Source organism: Nestor notabilis, unplaced genomic scaffold (assembly GCF_000696875.1).
Source record: "Nestor notabilis isolate BGI_N333 unplaced genomic scaffold, ASM69687v1 scaffold29581, whole genome shotgun sequence".
Classification (NCBI taxonomy): domain Eukaryota; kingdom Metazoa; phylum Chordata; class Aves; order Psittaciformes; family Psittacidae; genus Nestor; species Nestor notabilis.
The window spans coordinates 1-21800 of record NW_009915618.1 but is presented as its reverse complement, the minus strand read 5'-3'; the positions used below and the strand labels follow the sequence as shown (position 1 = coordinate 21800).

The 21800-nt window shown below is 43.7% G+C and overlaps 2 protein-coding genes across 2 annotated transcripts in view; one reads left to right on the top strand and one right to left on the bottom strand.

Annotated features, from left to right (window-relative positions):
- Positions 1–8798, top strand: part of LOC104413293 (insulin receptor substrate 2-B-like) — a 20053-nt gene extending 11255 nt beyond the window's left edge. The window contains exon 2 of the mRNA XM_010024239.1: positions 8297–8798. Coding sequence (XP_010022541.1) covers positions 8297–8301 — 5 coding nt within the window. The 3' untranslated portion in view covers positions 8302–8798. The remainder of the gene's footprint in view (positions 1–8296) is intronic.
- Positions 8799–15868: 7070 nt separating this feature from the next.
- Positions 15869–21654, bottom strand: LOC104413294 (collagen alpha-1(IV) chain-like; the record flags this gene model as incomplete). Its single annotated transcript, XM_010024240.1, has 7 exons — positions 15869–16655; positions 18126–18298; positions 18621–18735; positions 19320–19497; positions 19830–20042; positions 21276–21374; positions 21526–21654. Coding segments are annotated over 7 exons (989 nt in total), but the record flags the coding sequence as incomplete, so codon positions are not given.
- Positions 21655–21800: the final 146 nt, after the last annotated feature.

The following is a 21800-nucleotide window of genomic DNA, read 5'->3' as shown; positions in this document are numbered from 1 at the left end:
TGAAGCTGGAGTGTGAAACGATGGCTGAGACAGGAGAAAGTCCTTTTCTTTCTGTGGGGGTAGATCAGGTTGAGCAGATGCTGGAGTGGTTGCGGTGAGTGTGGAAGTGGTGGCAGCAGTGAGGCTTGTTTCACTGTTCAGGGTGTAAGCGACTGAAGTATTAATGTTGACACGTTCCACAAGGAAATGCCAAACAAGAGTTGCACGCTGTTGATTAGAAGTGGTCTGTGTGTAGGCAGTTTAACTCTGTCCTTATGAGCTCCCGAGCTGCTCCTGGAAGCTGAAGGCCCTATCCTTGGCTCTCATGCGTGTGCTGTGATTTGAGAAGATCTCGCTCCACACGTGGTGCAACCTGAACCTTTCTTCTTCCCTGCGTAAGCCGGGGTTTGGGTATCCTAATGGGAATGCAGGCTCAATAATCTGATAATTAGAAAATGCGAAAAATTGGTGTGTGCCATTGCTGTGTGTGTGGTAGCAGAAGGTGGCCGACAGCAAAGCTTCATTTGGCCTCTTTTGTGCAGGCATGCATGGGCTGAGGCGGGAGTAACTGCTTGGGTATGCGGCTACGTAGTAAGTTTCTGTCTTTGACAGTCATTTATAGCAATAGAGGTGAAAGAAGGTGGTAGCACTGGGTGCTTCCCAACATCAGTGGCTGAAGTGGTTGGGAAGAACAAAGGGCTGAACTGGAACAGGTGAAACTTCCTGTAGGGAGGAAAAACCTTGTGTAGAAAGGAAGTATCAGGAAAGGTGATTGAGAAGGTGGGGAGCTGCTTCATTAGCCGTGAGTGGCACTGGCCTTTCTCTCAGCTGTGTTCATAAGAACAGTTTGGCTCGCTTCAAGGGAAGACCTGTGCCTGCAAGCAGACACCACCCAGCAGAAGAGCAGGGCAGGTGTAATACTTTCCAACAAACATACACCCAGTTTCTGGTTTATTTTTTTATTTCTTTTCCTTCAGCTTGGGGGATTTCCTGAGCCTGATGTCGTTTGTCTGTTTTACAATCCTTTATGGATCTTTAATCCAAGTACTTTTCCAGTCTCTCTTTGATCCTGTGTAAACTCCGTATATCCACAGCAGCCTGTGGTCAGTTGGGGCACGCTGCACACAGACCTCTCTGGCTCTGTTCTGGACCCTGCTCTGTACCAGCTTTGTTTGGCAGCCCCTAGTTGGTGTATTGGAAGAGATAACGACCCCTATCTTGTCTCTCCATGCACTTAGGATTGTGTAGATGCTGTATCCTTCTCTGCTGTGCACGTAACCAGTGTGCTGTCAGCAGCTTCCTGCGCTGCACACAGCAGGGACCTGTGATAGAATATTATCTTTAATTTCCTGATGGCCAAATACTTCTCTGCAGGCTGAAGGATCCCTGCTACCTGGCTGTTCCTCACCAGGAACCTGTTTCACACCTTTCCTGAGTTTTTCTGCACTTCTCTGACACTCTCCAGTTATTCCAGCTCCTTTTTGGCTGAAATTTACCTATTTTTTTTGCAGCTTAGGTCGCTTGTCATATGCTACACACTTGCCTTGAGGGTGCTTTTGGAAAAGCATAATCTTCTTTTGCAACTTGAAAATCTGAAACTTGGAACTTCTGTGTGTTTTTCAGTGGAGAGAGGTTAATTTTCGGTATTGTCTTGCTATATTGTAATAGAAATTTAGCTTAAAAAACAACCTCAAACCCCTCAGCAACTTCTTGTCAAGCTGTCCAGTGCAATTTGAGTTGGCATTAGGCCCCTGCCAAAGCTGCATGCAAGTTTCCTAATTCTAGGAACAGTATCAGTAAGGGATGAAAAGAGGGAGTGTGCATAAGGCCTTCCTAGAAACAACACTACTGTTTATTAAAACAGAGAAAGAAGCCACTGTTACAAAAGATAAGGCATTTCTGCAGAGGGAATACAAGATGATCTTGAAGCCCAGGAGAGGTTTTTTAGCTCATGAAATTGCTAAGCGCTAAGAATAGCAGAACCACGTTTTGAATGAACAATTGGGGATAAAGATTATTTGTCAGAGTAACTTTGCCTTCTGAATTTTAGAAATGCAGTTGGAGAAGGATGTGTAATTACCAGTCACTGTGTTTAAATAGTTCATCCAGTGAAAAGTGCCCCATGTAACAGGTTTTGTTAAAACTAATCTTGCTGCCTTTTTTTTTTCTGCTTGTGGAAAGTCAGTAAAATTGTAGGCACAAAGTACATTTCATCAGCTCAATTTTGTGCATTGTTAGATTGTTGTTGAATGAAGGAAGTATGTGGAATTCTGCTTTTCTCAAATAACACTACTTGCCTCTAGCAAGCTATGCCTTTAAAATAAAACCTCGAAGAAACAGGGCAATGACACAGGAAAGTAACTATATATTTGCTAAGATTTGGGGGGAAAAAACCCAAACCCAAACCCATCACTAATTTGTGAAGAATATATCTGGGCAAATGACCTCCCTCTCCACAACCTGCATGCCACTGTGGAAGGCCTGGAATGGAACTCCTTGCAGTCCTCCCCAGTCCCGGTGGCAGAGACACGGTGCCTTTAGAGGCACATGTCGCGTCTGAGGCTGTGCAGGGATTTGGTGCTTTCCTGCATAACAGGAACATTGCGTGGCCACGTGCACCAGAAAGTCTGGGGCTGTTCTGCTTTTGATGTGTGTAAGTCAGATGAGTTCCCCTTTCCCCTTAACCTGAAGTTCAGGAAATGGAGAACTTCAGTAGCGTTCTCCAGAAAGCATTAAGCCGTCTTAGTCTTTGACGTGGAGATTTTAATCATTTAATTATCTTAGATTAATATCTTCTGTAAGCAAAGCTTTTATCCTTTTAGGAATCAGTTGCAGAATTATGTCAGTAAAACCCTCTCCTGTAAAAACAGATACTGTTTAGTATAGATTTCTTTGAGAGAATCAGGTTTTGTCTGTAATGGTCTTAAACACTCCTGCTTTGTTTCAAAGTGGCCGGACTTGTACGACCTTAATTCAGATGCAGGACATAACGTGTAAATTGGATATATTCTCATCTGATGTGTTTTCAAATGCAATACACTGGGGTTGCAGTCTAATGAATTAAGACTAATCTAATCCTCTGCCCCAACTTTCATAAAACTATGGATTATTTTTGCATAGAGAACTTGCAGAGCACTTTGTCAGTGTGTTCCTTAACTTTAAACAAAACATTTTGGAGCAATGGCACGCTGCCATCCTATTTTAAATATTTGCCCTCAGTTTCTCTTCTGCCTTTGTGATCCTTTTCCTCTGATTGTTCCTCTGAAGGACTTAGGCAGCTCTGTGTAGCTTCAGAATCTGATCCCGTCTTCAACCGAGGAATTCAAATACAATTGTGTAATGAAGAGAACATTGTTTTAATTGTCTAAACTTATGTATTTTGAGAGGTGATCTCTGGAAATGTCTGGATGCTTCCTGGGCCAGTTTCCCATATTAAATGTTTGTAGGAAGTGGCATTTGTATTGTTCGCTACATTCTGAGGCAGCAGAGCTCAGTTTGAATAAAGGCTGAAGCTTTTGTACAGTGTCTGTTCATGGAGCTGATGTTTGAATACACAGAAAAGCTCAGCGTAGGGTGCTCTGAAAACTCCTTCCAATGGTGTCTTTCTAGGCTGCTCCAGCAGCGTGTGTGGGTTTCCGAGTTCAGGTTTTGTGGCTTATCTGGCATGATCAGTTATCAAATATTTTTTTTCGGGTAGACTGAGCAGATTTTCTTGGAAGAGCTCGTGACAGTCCAGGAACAGCCGTGTGTTTACGCTGCAAGTGAAGGTTATCTCCCAGCTTGTACTCTCTCATCTGGCCACCGAGTTTCATTTGATGGCATTTATGGTTTGAGGGTCTGCTGGGCTGCTCTGTGGGCATTGTCTCTCCCTTCCCAGGACGTTTGAATCTCATAGTTTGTTTCCCTTTTACAAGAGTTATTTCACCTATTTCTGCAGCTCCTTTACTGTTCAATCAGCGTTGAGTCAAAGACACTTACGTGGTATCTGTAATGAAATGCTAATCTGGTTTTTGGTGTTGATCAGCAATTCTCATATTTGTACTATTAATGTAGGAAATTGTTGGGTGATGAATCTTACATTGTGAAGGCTGAAATAAGATCATCCAGCTTCACAGAAGCTGCATTGTTTTCTTCAAGCACATTGTGTCCTCACCTTCACCTACTCTCTAGTCAGATCATCGAATCACAGACAGGTTTGGGTTGGAAGGGACCTTAAAGCTTATCCAGTTCCACCCACTGCCATGGGCAGGGACATCTTCCACTAGACCAAGTTGCTCCAAGCCCCATCCAGCCTGTCCTTGAACGCTGCCAGGAGCCACCAAGAAGCTTAACACGTGAGCAGTCTTGCAACCTTGCTAAATAAGCCCACGTCACTCCTGAAGGATCTTCCTTGCAGCGAGGAACTGCAGAGGTGGAAATCCACAGATTAGCTTTGGGTATCAACAGCACAACAGACATGGGCCTTGTTCTTGCTTACATTAAACCCATTTTGCACCTCTTTGACTAATACCTTTCCTCGTGGTGCGTGTGTGGTGTGTTCACAGCTGGGTATGGGTGCCTCTCCAAATACAAGCAGTGCTCTGCTGTCAGCCAGGTTCCTGCTCACTCCCAGCAGGCAGCTGAGCTCTGATACGAGACCCAGTTTGGCGGGTGGTTTAACACAGACCTGCTCCCTGGGAGGATGTGGTGGGGGAAGCCACATCAGCGGGAGCTCCTACAGCTTCACCATTCAGATATCAGTATCGGGGCTTGTGACTGCGACCACAGAAACTGTCCCTGGCTCTGCTGGAGACCCAACGTGCCCCTGGGTGTGACGTGGGATTTCTTTGATGCCTGGAGCTTGGTGGTGGAACAGGCTCCTGAGTGCACTCACACAAGTGGTGGTGGCTGCGGATGCCTTGTGGGAAGGATCTTGCAAGACCTCAGTCTCAGCTTAGATTTCAGAGGGAAGGTTTTTTTAATGTGATCAAGTTTCATGAGTTGCTTTTTGCCTTTTCTATCTTTTCTGTCAGTTTTGTGTCTGTATCTATATATGCATACACATGCTTGATGCTTTTAGCCCAATAAGGAGCTGATGACTCAGGGCATCAGCCAGCTGCACTGCTCCAACTGCAAGACTGAAATTTCCAGCTTTAACAAGGGGATTAGAGAAGTGGTGACAACCAGTAACTCCAGCTCTGAAAGACTCAAGGCTTTATGAGACTGTTATCAACTTGTAGGTAAAGTTTATGTGAAACTCCCTTACCTTTATTTATACTTCCGACAATTCTGTTTTGGCTTAAAAATGAAGCAGGGACATGCTGAAGGGTAGTTTATAATCATGGGACTGGCACACGCAAATTAATGAGATGATGTTTAACAAGCACAGAGTTTTGGGATGAGGGATGCTGCAGGGAGGTCCTGAGCTTGCCTTTGTGCTGGTTTAATGTAGGGTTTAAGGCAGGACATCCAGAGAACTTACAAGTTTTAGTGAGGCTTAGCTGGGGATACTTTCTTCTGGCTACTAGGTTAGTCTGGGCTCTGATTTGAGTTACGTGGTGAGCTTGCTGTGGAATTGGTTATCGTGCTGCCTTCTTAGCTAGGCCGGGCTTGTCCAGAGAATCAAACTTGGGAGTTAAGCAGGTCTTTTTGTTCTTAAGCTCTTCCTCTTCTCCTCCAAGTATCTTAAACGTAACCTTGATTAAGCTTTCAGAGTTCGAACTTTTCGGAAAGTTTCAGGTATAGAGTTCTGCCACTTGGAGTTGTCTGATTCAAACCATTGGGCCTTTGCCCTTCAAAATGTTTTGGGGATGTGCTTGCAGAGATTAGAATAACTTGTCAAACGGCTTTCAGGTGTGCCTTGTGTGTTAGGCGTGGAGGAAGAATGTCCTGACAAAGGCAGAGACAGTTTTTGAAGTTCCTTTTATGTAAGCTTACAGGTCCACAGCAAGGAAAGGGTGGGGGATGCTGGTAAATGTTAATTTTTCCCGAATATAAGCTTAATATAGAAGCTTTAACTGTTGTAATGCTCAACTTGCATGCATGGTTGAGGTGTGATTCACTGCTGGCTCTGGTGCCTATTTTCATCCTTTGGTCCTACAACAAAATAATGTTTTTCTAAAGAGGAAAACTATTTCAAAAATAATAGCTCCTCTTGGCTTTTGTGAAAACAAAGCCATCATTAACCACATCACGCTCTGCGTGTAACAAGCAATAGCTTTTTGTAGTGATCTTGTGATGCCTGTGAAATAATACAAATGGAGATTCTCGGCTTGCGGGTGTATTTTGGCTGCCGCCTCCTTGAATTGTGGAAACCCAAGTTACTGTAGTTTTGAAATCACTATGGATTTGAAAAATGAAACTCAGCAACCCAGACCCTGGTGTGGGCTGAGTGGGGATGAAAGGGAGTTTCCCCTCGAGTGGAAGGACCCCTCTGCACTTTTGCACCACTTCCAGCTCCACCACGGTCTTTGCTTCTCTGTCTCTGGAGCAATGGGCAGCCTTTGCCAAGCACTGGGGCAGTCCCAGGGGCACGGAGCTCAGCTCAGCTTTGTTCTTTTTGCTTCTAGCTTTTTTCTTTTCTTTCTTTTTCCTTGTGAAGGGATGGTATTTTTAGCTGGACGGAAATCAGCACTTCTTTAACTCAGGGTGGAGTTGGTGTGTGCATGCTGTTTGATGGCTTATGTAAGTAAACAGGTTTGCATTATTATCTATAATGCTTGTTCTGCAGATGTTCTGCAGCATGTTCCTGGGGTAGAGGCAGCAAAGCACTGTGCTTTCTTCAGCAGTGAGGTTTAGCTGCTTGCCCTGTGACCCTGCAGGAGTAAGCTCTGAAACACCTTTGTTGATGCCAGCAGGCCACGTTGCCATCGCCGTGCTTCATGATGAAGCATTCTCCGTGCTGCAGCTCTCCTCAGCGAGAGAGCTTGTGCTGCGTGGCTTCGAGGGGACAAGGAGGCTACATTTCTGCATTGATGTTTTCTGAAGATTGAATCTCTTATGTAGCTGTTGTTTCTCAATGAGAGCAGCCTGCTCCTTCTGTTCTGTCAAACCTTGAAGAGATGGTGGCCAAAGCCAGCTGATGGGCAGAGGACAGTGCCCTCAGGCTTGGCCAGTGGGACAGAAGTGGTGGAAGAGGATGGTCCATCAGGGCTGGGAGGCAGCGTAACCTGGTCATTTGGCTGATAGTGCTGCTCCATGCTTGGTGTTCACACTGTGTGGAGCAGAAAGGACTTTGTAGTGAGCTGAAACCCAGCTTCTTGTGTGTTCCTCAGCCTGTGCTCACACTGCTGCAGGCAGTGTTCACATCCCCTTCATCAGTTTATTCTGTGTTGGGAACCTCCCAAGTCACCTTGGCACGTGCGTGGTTAATTGCAGAGCTGGCATTTGGCTTCCAGGTCCTCTTTCCTATTTCCATTTCTGCCTTGTCATCCAGTGGTGTTTTCCTCTAATACAAGATTGTATTTCCCTCCCTCCCTCATTTCACCAAGCACTTTGTATTTTGCCTTTTCCAGTCGGTTTGAACCACTGGTTTTGCTGACAGCAGTGAAGGTGGCCACTTGGTATTGCTGCGTGCTTCTGTCGCCTGCCTTGAAAAAGAGAAAACTATACTATGAGGTGTTTCTTGTTATAACCAAATTAAGCTTTTTCCTGAAAAGCTGAGGCTGTGGCACGCAGAAGTCAGGACTTGCTGCTCCCTATTTGGAGCTGGCATTGCAGGGAGTGTTTGTATTGCAGTTCTGTACCTGCTGTCAATGGGAGTGTTTGCCACAGCCTTAATTACACCTGGGTGAACAGAACTGCTCTGCATTCATTCCGTGCTGCTGCTTAGGAATCACCTCTGCTCTGTGTGTGGGGAGGATCGAGGCCTTGAGTGAAATACTGATGGTGAAATGGTGATGAGTAGCTGCAGGCTTTGGTCCTTCCCACAGGGTGGGGGTGAGCAGGCCAGTGTCATGGAATCATTTGTGTTGGAAGGGACCTTAAAGTTCATCCAGTCCCAATCCCCTGCCGTGGGCAGGGACACCTTCCACTAGAGCAGGTTGCTCCAAGCTCCGTCCAACCTGGCCTTGAACACTGCCAGGGATGGGGCATACATGTGCCAGCTTGTGGCTGCAGTGGCTCCTCAGTGCTGGCTTTCAGGCTTCATAGTTCTTCCCAATGGCTCAGGATCCCTGTGCCTGTTGCCATCTGGAAGCGTCCCCCGGCCCTGCGAGGGACCCGTGCTCTTCCCTCCTGCAGTGGATAAGCTCTGTGCATTCTCCTCACTAGAAAACACTTTTTTCCAACATAACTTGCATTCAAATGTCACTGACTTATTTTTTCCCCTCCTTTCTAGACTGACTGCATTGCCATGGAAACCATTGTGGGAAGAGAAGACTTTTCTGCTGGTAACTCCAGAAACTGTGTGGTGCTTTTGGAAGCAAAGCTCAGCTCCAGCCGGCTACTTTCATTTCCACCAGCACGGACATGGACACACATCCTTTTAATTAATTTCTTTTCATAGACATCAGCTCTCTACAGTTGAATTAATTTGAATTGAGATTTTTTTTGTCATAGCTGTGCTTTGGTGATGGAATTTGGTCTTTCACGTCATATCTATTTGGGAGGCAGCGTGAATGCTAATAGGAGATCCCTGTATGCCCCTTTCTTCCTCCTGCCTCTCCCATTAATAATTGTTTTTATTTATATTCTGAGAAGTCAAAGCTGGTTTCTGATTGTCTGTTTAACATGGGGTTTGCTTCTCTGGTACATTAACAAGTGGTTAGCTTAAAACATGTATTGTTTAGAAATCTTTTGGCAGTTCTGGATATTTTCAGGTGGCCGGGCGGAAGCAGGGATGGATGGAAAGGTGCACATCAGCTGGGGGGTGACTTGAGGGACCGACTGGGTCTGAGAAGGAAAGGCCTCTTCTGCCCTTTTTTTTTTTTCCTCTTTTTATTTTAAGGTTTTGCTTTTATGGTACAAGAGGTATTTCTCGATCATAGACTAGAGTATTTTAAATCAAACGTCTGTCAGAGCTTAAACTGAGTTACTTTCTTTTTTTGCTCCGAGTTTTGGTATGTACAAGGTAGGATTAATGGGCTGGTTGTCTTGTAAATTGTTCTGTTCTTACCCTCGACATACTTGTTTATAAATACGATTGTGTAAAATGAGGTTTTTGTTGGTGCATTCGAATGGGGAGCTGCAGGGTCAGAGCCAGCGTTTGAGACTCCTGCATTATCCTTTCCAGCTGTAGCTTTTTGAAGAAAACCCACCCTGATTGATCTTACTTTCAGCCAAAGTCCCATCTTAAATCTGGGACTATTTTTGTTCTTTCTTCCTGGCATAATGGGGAAAAAAGGTGGGCTCATCAGCTGTCGTTTCCCACTCACAGAAAGGTGCACGATGACTATTTGACATTTTAAAGTAAGCCCTGATTTTTCTACAATTTAAGTGCTTCACTCTTGTACTGATTTATTTTTTGGGGGGGTTGAAATGAGTTTTGAACACTGCTATGAACTTAGTGTGTGACACGAGGCGTTGGTACATGCGGTGTGTGTTAAAGGGCGCTGACGATCGATGGAGGGTTTGGAAGTGTACACGAATCCTCGTGCTGTTCTGCACCACACAGCTGGTAAATCCTCCTCAGTGTATATTGTACAACTGCCCTGTCAGGCTGCCTCACCTCCTACATACAACCTTGAGATTGCTCGGACAGTTCGCACAACACATGAGACACTGTCAGCTTGGATTGCTCGGTGATGGGTACCCAGATCTATTTTTGAGTAGTATTAAAATGTACACGTCATTAAAATACAAAGACTGTTGTTTTGGAAACACGGTACCAATCAGTTTACACAGTGTCTAGTGACAGGCAAAACTGTTGCTACAGGGTTTAAAAGCACAGTCCCGTTTCGGATTCTGGAAGAGGAGTTTAACTTGGTACAGATACTTGTTGCTGCTAAACATGAATTAAAGATACGACCACTCTTACAGACCACGATACTGTCTCGCCATATAGCTTGTTTGGTCTCTTAAATTAATCCTGCAATACATACACAGCTTTTCATAAAGCTTTACATCTTTTCTAAGAGCTCAAAATTTGGATGAAGATAGTTCTAAACATTTAATGTGAAAGAAAGAGGTTGTTTTGAAGACATTTGTTACATACTTATTTCGGATTAGATCCCTGAGGCTGCCATTGTACAATATACAGCACTGATTTAGTAAATGCTGAATAAATAAGTAAATGGATAACCTCAAGTGTAGTGGTACAAATACTAATAGGTACGGCATAATAAATATGCAATCTTTTTGAATCTCTTAGTTTACAGCAACTAATTTATTCAGTATTGTGCTGGAAGAACATTTTTGGATGATGTAAAACATATCACTCTCTATACTACCTTCCAGCTACCCGTTTATGCTGCTGTATAGTACAAAAATACCAATGATAGAACAATGTTTGTCCTGTAAATTTAATTTGATATTGGACAGTTCTTGTCTGTACAAACTAAAAACATATATGGTTGAAACTGTTCATTATATTTGCTATTTCTGCTTCACAGATCTGTTTGAAAGTTGAGCTGATTGATCTGGCTTTGTCTTCCATTGTAAATATTGTTCTGTTGTTTTCTTTGTAAAACACATCGCGTTGGCGGTTTTGGGAGACTGGCTTGAAGCTCTGTATAGTGTTTATATTTATCTGACTTGGCTTTCCATAGAGCTACTTGCAGTAAATACGTGTTCATGTAGCTCTGTGTCTGTGTTTTGTTTTTAACCAAACTGGGGGGGTTTCTACCCAAAGAGCGTTTCCTTCCACGGGTGCTGATTCTTTCTTCAAGCGCTGTTGTCACTCGGTGTACTGGAAGAGTTGGAGCAGCTTTTCAGGGGGTGAGTCACAGTCTGTCTGGTTTCCTCCACCTTTACTCTTAGTGTAAAAGGTAACTTAGAGCAAGACACCTGGTTTTCTTTGACACGGAGTCATAGTGCTGGTAAACAGCTGAGTTTCTGAATGAAAGAAAACCAGCCAGTTCCCGATTCCTGCTTTTTCTGCTTTAAATGCAGACAGAGGCAAATATCTCCCAAACATTGTCTGTGACTGAGTTTGGAGGTTCCATGATCAAAAAGGACTAGTCCTGGAAGGAATTTTTAGTATTGTGGTATCAAGTATGTTCCCGTCTCCAGGGCAGAAGGGTTGTGGCTTGCTGTTGTGTTTTCTTGTAGTACTTTGGTTTGATCTGTGTTAAATAGGTTTCAGTAAAAGCGAAACCTGTGGAGGTACCTCACTTGTAAAAGCAACTGAACTTCAGTTGGAAAATACCAACACAATGTAGTCACTTCAGGTTCCTTACTCATGAAGGATATGTCAATAGTTCTGTGTAGGAAGAGGTTTTACTCATGGATTTGAGTGTTATTTGTGCTCCACAAACACAGGTGAGTTCTGTGAAATGTCTGGGATTAGGCATTTCTTTAAAAATACCTAAGTTAGTTCTCACCCTGTTACTTGGAGCAATGCATTAAAGCAACTCCCTGGAAGAGTCGGGTTTGCTGGAAGAGTGGGGTTTTCCTCAAACCCCCTTTCTAGAGGCCTAATTTTACAGCGTGGGGCCTGTAGTGGGAAGCAAGAGAGAACAGTGCTGCTGGTACATGGCAGGAGCAGCCCTACCAGCAGTAAACAAACACTGAGAATTATCCAAACACTGTCAAGACTGTTGCAACAGTCTCACAATAACTGCTCTAAGAGACCTTTGAATGTCTCATTGATCAGAAATGGGCTGACTGCTGCAGGCTTTAGTGTTGGGGGGGACAGCGACATAGTTCTGCAGGGATTTTTCAAACCCTTTGGGTGAACCATTGACAGAATGCTTTTGCTGCTGAAGGATGGTGAAAGCCCTCAATTAAAACCAGAAGGCAAGTTAGATTTCCTATCTGAATTTGAAGACAGGCACTAGAATGCCCATTGAAAGTCTTTTGTTTTGAGCTGCATTGACCAATTCTACTGGACCTCACAGTACTGGCACTAATGGGCTAACTGGGAGGGAGAGGTTTGTAGGAGGGAAGACCTTTTCAGAGTTAGCGAGTTCTATTGCATGTTGTTCATCCCTGCATCCTCTGCTGCTTATAGCAATAGCATTCAAATATAAAGAAGTATTTCCCCTTGTTTTTCCATGAAGGGTTGTGAAGCACCATGTCTCGGGGGCGAGTAGGAGCACGGAGCTTGCTGTGCAGATCTGGGAGGTAAGAGCTGCATCTCCTCACCTCCTTTTATGAAAGAAACACTCTGAGTTTGTTTCCTTTGAGTTTATTCTGAGTTACTGATTAAAAACTTCTAAAGCAGTGTTACAGCTATAGGAGACTGTCAGCCAATGGAGCTAAGTGGGCACTGCAGCTGCCTGTGGGCCCTGTCCCCTTGGCCACCACCCTGTGCTACACCCGGGGGCTGTAGTGAGTACCTTCACTAAAGACAGCAGTTTGCTTTATTAACCAGTTATTCTTCACCTTGCTGTTCTTAGGCAGTGGTCAGGCACATGGCTGGTACAAGTGGGTTGAGTTAATAACCTTTCAAGAGCGAGTAGTTCTAGATACTTACCCTACATTTTAAATGTAGAACGCTGTCACTGCTCCCCTGAGCTACTCGCTGCTCCCAGCTTCCATTAGCAATAGTGTCCTGCTTTGTGTCAGTAGGATACCCTGGAAAGACTAAATGATCCTGTCCTCTCGCACAACTTTCAGCCTGTGCTTCTAGCAGCAGTAGGCACAGCCGCAGGAGTGTTGTGTGTCCAGCAATGGTGATGGGTAGTCAGAGGGCAAAACCAGAACTTTTCTGTTAAAAACATGTAGCTCTGCTCACAGCTGCACACTCCTAAATCTGGCAGTGACCTTCCCTCAGTGGTGGCCCGGGACAGCACTGCGGTACAGGTCAGGCTGCACGCTGCCTGCAGGATACTTCACCTGGGTACCGAAGTCTAGAAAGTAATTGCAGAAGATTCTAGCAATTGAGCCTTTGTTGCTTGAAAAATCAATATATCACTTTCTCAGGTTCTAAAACTACTTTTAAATAGGTATTTTGTCAACCCTGAGAAATCCTCACTGTAGCAAGGACTTGACCTTTATGACAGAGGACAAAATGCTTAAGAGCTTCTGAAGCACGAAGTTTGCATGTAGTAATGTAGTTCACGGCACAGAAATGTTGCTGCCCTGCCCCATGTGCCCCCTCTGGTTTATAGGCTGGACTTTGACTGCAGGATTGTCTTAGAAGTTTAAATCACAGAGTGGTTTGGGTTGAAAGGGACCTTAAAGATTATCTACTTCCAATCCCTTAAATCCCACTTTACAATGAATTAGATGTTGAAGGAGGCTTTTTCCTTTTAGTCAAAGATTATAATAGTACTTACTAGCATGAAGGAAGATACTGAAAAACCTGTCTTAAGCAGGACTTTGCTCTTTCATACTAGAATAGTGTCGATCCAAGGTTATGCATAAAGTTGCTGATTTTGGGATTTGTAAATGAGTATCCATTAGAAAGTTGTATCTTTCCCACTCGTTATCCCAGTTGCAATTGCCAGTACGGGACCTGCAGCAAGCCACAGGAACTGGGCAGTGAGCAGAGAGGGGTAACGCACTCGCCCTTCGAGTAAGTTTCGAAGTCATTGCAGGCACTTCCAGGAACCCAGTCCTGTGTCTGTTCCTGCTTTCAAAGCTCCATGGTGCCCTCGGGTGGCTAAAGCCTGCACCTTGTCCCCATACGACTTAAAAGACACTTCGAGTTACCATCTTCCAGGTTCCTGCTTATGCTTAACTAAAATAGACCAACTTTACCTGATCAGCTGAGAGAATGAAACCTTTAGTTCAGATTAGGCATCAGGATAAAGAGCTGTAACTGTAGATGAAGTGGTTTCTGAGCCAATCATATTTAGGCTGTTAAAAGCTTTTAAGGCTCTAATATTCAAAACAGGTTTTACTGTTAAATAATAAATCTGGAAACGCAAACTTTTACCTGTAGTTTAATATTTATATACTGATTGATAGCACCTTGAGGCCCCAACCAACATTTGAGCCCCTCAATGTCTCTGCCCCAAAGAGCTTACAGTCTAAGCAGTCAAGAAGTAGAAGAAAATAACAACTGTGGTTGCTTTTATAGATCAGAAACTGAGATCCAACACAGGGCAAGTGATTTACCTGCTCTAAGGCACAGCATATGTGGTGGGATCTCTTGCATCTCTGCTGCAGGTCTCAGTTAAAAGATGTTCCTTCCTCTCTAGGCTACTTTTAATGAAAATGAGCCCATTTGGAAGTCTCAGCCTGAAAGTGATTAAGGTTCAGGACTGTTCTCCAGGTCAGGGTGAGCCCTGCAGGAGCAGAACAGAGAATATGTCTGTCACAAGCGTAGGTACTTCACATGCTTTGATTTTCTCTGGTCATCTCACAGCTCTGGGACTTAAAGCTGCCACAAGATGAGCTGTTTGGGGTGCTCTCTGCTGTGAATTGGAATCTTGGCTCCCATCTCTTCAATCAGTGGGCTTTGTTTTATGTGCTGCGAGGGAAAGCCCAAAGCTTAGAGAGAAGCTCTGGTTATGCACTGCTAAAACAACCACGTTCTGCCCTATCCTCCCACATGTGAATGCTTCTTGTTGGTGAGTGGAAGGCAAGCAGAGGTGGTAGGGAAGGCTGGGAGAGCCCTTTCCCTTGAGCTTAGCATCTATTCTGCTTCTTTGGGGCTAGGGCTAGGCTGCTGTGTTCAGTTTAGGCTACTGAGGAGCCAGCAGTAAGATAAGGGCTTGCGTTTACAAGGAGAATACTTAATATTGTATGTCAGCTTTGGTAACAAGTTCTTGACTTGGAGGTAGCAGCAGGTTCAGTTTATTTGTATATGCATCAGCAAACCAAGGTAAGTTGAAGGATGCACGTTGCTGAATTGCCCACTCTCTACCAACACAGATAACAGCAGCTAATTGAGAAAGACAAAGCTATTAATATTTTGCACTTTAAACTAAAGAACTTCAGTTTCATACTTCATTGAAAGCTTTTGAATTCAGCACCAATCTCATTGTATAAATCACTGCCACCTGGACAGGCACCAGTCCTATGTCTTTTGTCAACTGTGCATAAAACAAGGAGATTCCTGATGCTCCGTGTTTACCAGGATAACTGCAAGGTAAGGAGGAATAGCCATTAGCAGATAAATTACTTAACAGTCATTATAAACCAGTACACTTCACCTGTATAAAGCAGTGTGTTAACTCACGAGTTGTATTGATAGGTGAGGTGTAAGTATACAACAAAAATATTGAAGTATTGTCACTTGAAACAGTCGTTTCCTCAGGGAGCTCTGTTCATACACAAGGGTAAAGGAAACAGCACTGACCACAGAAGCTGAACAGTCATGGGTACAAAAAGCGATCACTTTTCAGCTATTGCACAAGTAGTGACACACACGCTGAAGGATTCTTACAGAACAACATCAGAAAGGCTGCATGCACCATTGTTCAAGGCCTTATGTGAACTATACATACACAAGAGTTGCTGTGTGCTGTAAATACATTGTGGGTGTGTATAAATTCACATAAGATTAAAAGATTAATTTGTAAATAGGAAAGTTTCCACCAGCTTATGCTTTATTGTGTTCTACACGTTTCCTAGCACGTACACTAGTGTGGATAAAAGGCATGACACCACCTGTGAGTAGGGGCCTCATGGAAGTAAAATCTTAAATGCTTTGGTAACTGGATATTCCCAAGGAACAGGTTTGTTCAACCAAACTGATGACTAAAACGTGAATGTGACTTTTATTGGGAAAAGAAGGCTATAGAATATGGCTGATAACTTCACATGTTTCCACGAGAGAGATACAAAAGAATTCCTTTTCAAGTGGATTGGGTTTTGTAAGCACAAATAAACCCAGCGGAAGCGTGGTGTCCGACACTTAAACCCTGATCAGAATGACTTCAGGATAATTGTGCCTTCCCCAAACACAGCAGGTTGGCAGCTGAGGAAGGAAATGAAATCTGAAATGAATAGGTTGGCATAAGAGGGGTAAATTCTCTCTGTACCACAAGTTTCATAATAAAATACTGCTGTATCTTTTAACTTTAGACATAAGCATTTTTATATCAGTCTGGTTTGTTCCTAACTGACTGGAAGCTTCAGCTAAAAAGGTGTTTACACAATATACACATTTCATTACTTACAAAGAGAAATAAGCTTAAAATTTCATATTAAAAACCTGGGATACAGTAGGGTTAGTAGCACCATGAAAAATGTTTTTCAAAACTGCAGTCTTGTTACTTGAAACATACTCAGTGCGTCGTGGTTTTCTTTATTCTCATGGTTGATCAAAAAGGTGCCGTTTTGGTACAGGGAGAGCAATGAAAAAATTCATCTTCTGATCCTTTGTGAACCTCAAGTGTTCTTTGCTGGTTCCAAGAGGTCAATTCTTTCATCTTAGTCCTGCTGCCAGATAGGTACCGAACAACCCCTAGAGTTTGGCACATGAGTGAGGTACACTGGAAGTCGCGTGGTTAAACCAGTTTGGATGTGTGTTTGCTTTTCTTTCTGCACAGTAGCACCATTGTTGCAGCTGGAACAGTGCATCTCAGCAATCCTCAACTGTTTTATAACGTTCTCCAAGACGTTACGTCTTCTTCATGCAAACTTGACAACGACTAATCCGCGTCCTCAAGTCTCCAGCTTTCAGTGTCTCTGACTGAGGTTTACTGGTTGGCAGACACAAAGGTAAGGTTAGGTTAGCTTTTACTTTGCTTACAGAACCATTGCTTGAAACTTCTACTTCATTCACAGTTTAAGATAACACCTAAGTACATAAGAGGGGAGTTAGTCCTGTATTTGAGAGTTTTCCTTAAGAGGGATCTTGTATGTCCTCAACGCCATGTTACAGATGCTCAGTGTTGTCTTGTGTCTCACTATCCTAAACAGCTACTTCAGGCTAGCACACAGTGTAGCACAAATACCAAACCAAGTGGAAGGTGAATTTTGTACAGTTGAGACAGTATTTCTGGGGTCTTTGTAGCCTTTGGGTTTCTTAATTGAAGGGTACTTTAATAACCCACACAAAACACTGCTACAGTAGGCTTTGTGTTTAAGTGATGGCTTTCCCAAATTATTTCTTAGTATTCTGAAAGAGTAGGGATGTGGAGATTAATATAACAAATTGGTGTAATACGCATGTACACAGAGGAAGTCCAATTCTTAAAGTTTCTTTAAGAAATAGAATAAAAAAGGAACTTGTGTTTCTGTGAGACAGAAAACTCCAAGGTGCGTGGTAGCTGTTCATGAACAGTTTTCACTAGTGAATTATAACTGACCAACAACCCTGAAAACTCAGTGATGGCTATTTAATGCACATTAAATAACATGGTGGTTGGCATTACACAAAACCAACTTAGGGGCTACTACTGCTGTGCAACACAGTGCCCATTGCCAGCCCTCAACCCCAAAGCTACATTTGCCAATTGGGTGGCAGTAGGAGCATGAAGGTTTTTATCAGCACACAAACAGGGCAGGAGCAGTTTGTTCTAGGAAAGGAGATGACTTTTCAAGAACAAAATGATTTTGCTTCTCAAGTTGACAGGAATAAAGTTTGAAGAGCTGAGAGACTCCAGCTGACGTGCTGACTAGAGGAGCTGAGGACAGGATGTGCACTGGCTTCCTTGCAGCCAAATGTCATCCTCATTCTTCTGCCAAGTACTGGAAAAATGCTTGCCATGGAGGGTGTGAAACCTCTGCCACACAAGGCTTTTAAAGCCAGGTTATACGAACATCTGCCTTAAATGGTTCAAGTAGAGTTGGTTTTGTCCTTTGTATGTCTCTGAACTACCTTTCCGAATACTTGAGTCTATCTAAAGGCCTGACAAGAAAAAACCCCAACAAAATGGATGTTTTAGGCTCCAAATACAGTCAGTACAGAGAAGGTACTGCTAAATGTGAGTAAGAACTGACATAAAAGAATCCGACTCCTTGCAAAACAGAATGTGCCCTAGCAAGTTTTTACATACTATTAAAGGCTTACCAAGGAAACACTTGAAAAACTGGTTGGGAGGGGGAAAACAAGCAAAATTATTTCCCTATACCCCTGTAAACAAATCTCTTTTGATCTTTGGAATAAATTCAGGTTCCAAAGCTTTTATTCTGGAATAAGGCAATATACAAGAAACAGGTTTTCTTACCTGAACATTTCTGACACCTCTACAGTTGCCAGCCAGAAACTATAGGAGTTGGCATAGTAATTACAAGTGCCACGACCATGGCATTCAATGAACGGAGCTGAGCGGAATTCCTCTAAACAGGATCCAGGCGATGCCAAGGCCTGTCCAGAGCCCTCTGCTCCAGCACTAGTGTGCTAGTGGAGGAAAGAAACACAGAGACAAGGATCTTAGAGCAGGTGCTAAAAATTAAATAGCACAACATTCAAATCCTACACGAGGCACTGGTCGTTCTTGGGTTAGATAATGCAGTGTCAGACACCTCCGTAAATATCAGTTACACTGGGCTCTCTGCACTGGAAAATCACTGTTCATCTTGGCTACCATGGTTAGTGACTGAAGGTAAAGGCTTTCAAATGATAACCACTGCAGGGAAAGGGAGGAAAACAAACTCCTAAAGGAGCTAGTTGAGGACACAAGTGGGTACTAGCCACTTGTGGAGTAGGAGGCAGTGCTTACCATCATGAAAGAGTAACCAATCCAAAGGGAGTCCCAGCCTGGAGGACATGAAGGAATCTGGATGGTCTGACTGTGGACAGCTATCACCATAGCAGGAGCTTCACACACAACACATCTGGACACAGGGGAAGTATCAGAGAAACACATCATAATAAAATATAATAGGAGTATGTTTTATTAAGAATTCTTACGCAGAGGAGGGGAGGAAATCCAGCCTCTGAGAGGCTGTCCTAGTAATCCAGGCTTCTAATGCTGGTGTATGCTGTAACTGCAGCAAGACAGTATTTTGGAGTGCGAGAGCTGCCTGTATGTATGTGTATATGTACTAACAACCATTGAGTAAAATACTGAAGCAGTTCCTGGAACAAAAACTGGAAGCTCAAAGTCCCCAGTGAATGGCTTAATCCTAGAGTTAATGGCTCTCAAGTTCTCTTTCCTGTCCATAGCAGTCATGCAGTGCTGACTACACCGCTTCCTCAGGCAGAAGGAGGAGAGCTCTTAGAGCCTTTCAGCTACTTACGATCCCTGTGGCACGTAAACAGACCTTTAAAGACAATGCACACCTTTAAACAAGCTATTCTCTTAGCATTTCCCAGACAGATTCACCTCCTAATACCCAACCTGCAGTTGGAAATACATGGATAGGATGTGCTATTTATCCAGATGTTAGAAGAGATGGGAGAGCCTGCTTTGTCTCACCGGCTAATGAATGGCTGGATGCTCTGCCCAGTCAGTGGCTCCATGCTCATGGGCATTGGCTCTGGAGTTGACAGCCAGTAGGAATAGTCATTCCTCGATGCAAAATTACACACGTTGTTGATGTTGCAGAACATGAAGGGCATGGTGCTGAAACGTCTGAGGCAGCTCCCAGCAGTACCTGTGGAGTAAGATACATAAAACGTGACAGCAGCGGTTTCACTTCATTGCTTTTTACAGCAGTTCTTCAAGAACAGTAATTGTGTTTTCTTCCTCTCCACCTGGGAGCACACAGCGTGTGCATCACACTGTCACATGTGGGAAAACTTAACTTCTCAGTTTTGGTTTACGTTCTTTCATCCCCAGTTATAACATGCAGCCCTCTGGAGGCAGCAGGTCTTGCTACGCAATCCCCATCTGAGACATCTCTGTCACTATTCAGAGAACCAGAGCATTTGAAGAAGCAGCTACAACCTCCTTCCCCTTCAAGACAGATCATACAGCGTATCTCACCCAAATCCTGTCCGTGTGCTCGCTCGTTTCCTTGCACATACAGAAGAGAGAATCCATCATATATTCTTGATGTTCCTTGTGGACATAATGGTGTATCCCTGGTCTGGCTGTGCCGAGTTATAAGGAATCCGTGAGCCACAGAAGCTGTTCCAGGAGGTCCAGGTGGGCCTTGTAAGCCATCAGGACCTGGAGGTCCCTGTATTCCTCGTGAACCTATTCACACAAGAGACAACACGCAGCATTTATTAACACCATTTCTTCTATGGTGATAGGACTAACGTAGCTCTGAAAGGTAGCATGGGCTTGGGACTAAGGTGCTTGTGAGACAGGGGCCTGGTATCTACTAACACTTATCTTCCTCACAGTATTTTTTCAGGTAAGCTTGGTTAAATCACTGAGGCTGTCATAGCTGTTTGTAAAATAACTCTGCAACTTCCCAGTGTTGAAGGGCTATTGTGAAGTTAAATACATTCAGAGCAGTGAGAGACCAAGATAACTGCAGTAGCCACTGGAATGAGTCCAAATCAGCTTCCCAATTCCAAACCATTAAGATAACAAACACTGAAACATCTTGCTCAAGCTCACAAAATAAATGGCAGAGCCAGGAACAGAAGCGAGTTTCACTTGAGGGTGTGCAATGAGAACACTTGAGTCAAAGCCCACCAAAGTGAACAGAGAAGCTGCAGTGGAAGTAGAATAGAACAACCTTGAACAAAAGCAAGAGTGAGTTTGCTCTCTCTGACTGGGATAGGTACCAGAGAACATCAGAAAATATAATAACAAATATTTAGCCTACATTATTGCAGTCATTACTGTTTACATTTTCCCACTACAATAATGTTATCAGACTTCACAGAGCTACTCAGAGAAAAAGGAAACCAGGCATTAGAGATTTCTGCACTGCTTTAACTGTTTAAATTCTAATACTTTTCCTCACAAATTGCAATCTTCAGCTACTTAATATGTATCATCTTTAGAAAACTCTCCCAGTGCCTCACCTGAGTTCTCAGATCATAGTTGAGGAATTCTGAGCAATAGCTGCACAGCAGCCTGGCCTCTGCCTCCGGTGACATTCTTCCCTTTATGAAGTCTGCTTTTCCCCATTCATGATTTCCACACAAAATCAAATTATTTTAACTTATCTCTCTCTTCTGTTTCTTACTATCCTCATTATCATCTGTGCTGCCAAGGAGATGCCATTAAGCTTGAGATAAAGCATTTTACAGGATTATTCAGCAATGGCTGGCAGTGTGTTGGTTCCAGGAATATTCCAAACTGAAGTCTGTTCAGCTGCTTGTAGTATTTTTAAATTAAGAAAATCCTAAAATTATGATTTTCTTACTATTCCCATGAGGTACAGAAAGATCTCACTTCCCAGTGTTAGCCTGCGCTCACAGAAGGGAGCATCTCTCTTTCCACTGGGTTCCCACAGGATAAACACCATACCTGGTTGGCCTGGAAGACCTCTATCTCCTTTACGTCCTGCTGGACCATCAAAACCAGGCAGTCCATCACGCCCTGGGTCACCAGGAAGACCAATTGGACCTAGAATAGACAAATAAATAACTGAAACACAATTCAGCTGAATTCAGGTGAATTCAGTACCTTGTCCCCACAGCCCATGCCAAGAGACTCGCACTGCAACCTGCAGTCAGCTGTACTTGTGCCTTTCCTCTGCAGCCACCTAGCATCATACCTGGCAGTCCCTGTGGCCCTGGCAATCCGGGTGGCCCTTTTGACCCAGGCTGTCCTGGAGGACCCGGGGGACCTGGGTCACCTTTGACGACAATGCTTCGTCCAATGGTGCCTGGTAGACCTGGTGGACCTGAGAGAAAGCAGCTCAGTGTTAAATAAACCAAGGTGGAAAAGAGCATTAGAAACAGTTTCTGTTATTCTTGATTGCAAAGTCTGATGGCGAGAGCTCTGTCAATGCAGTGTATGTGTGTATATATATATATATACATATATATA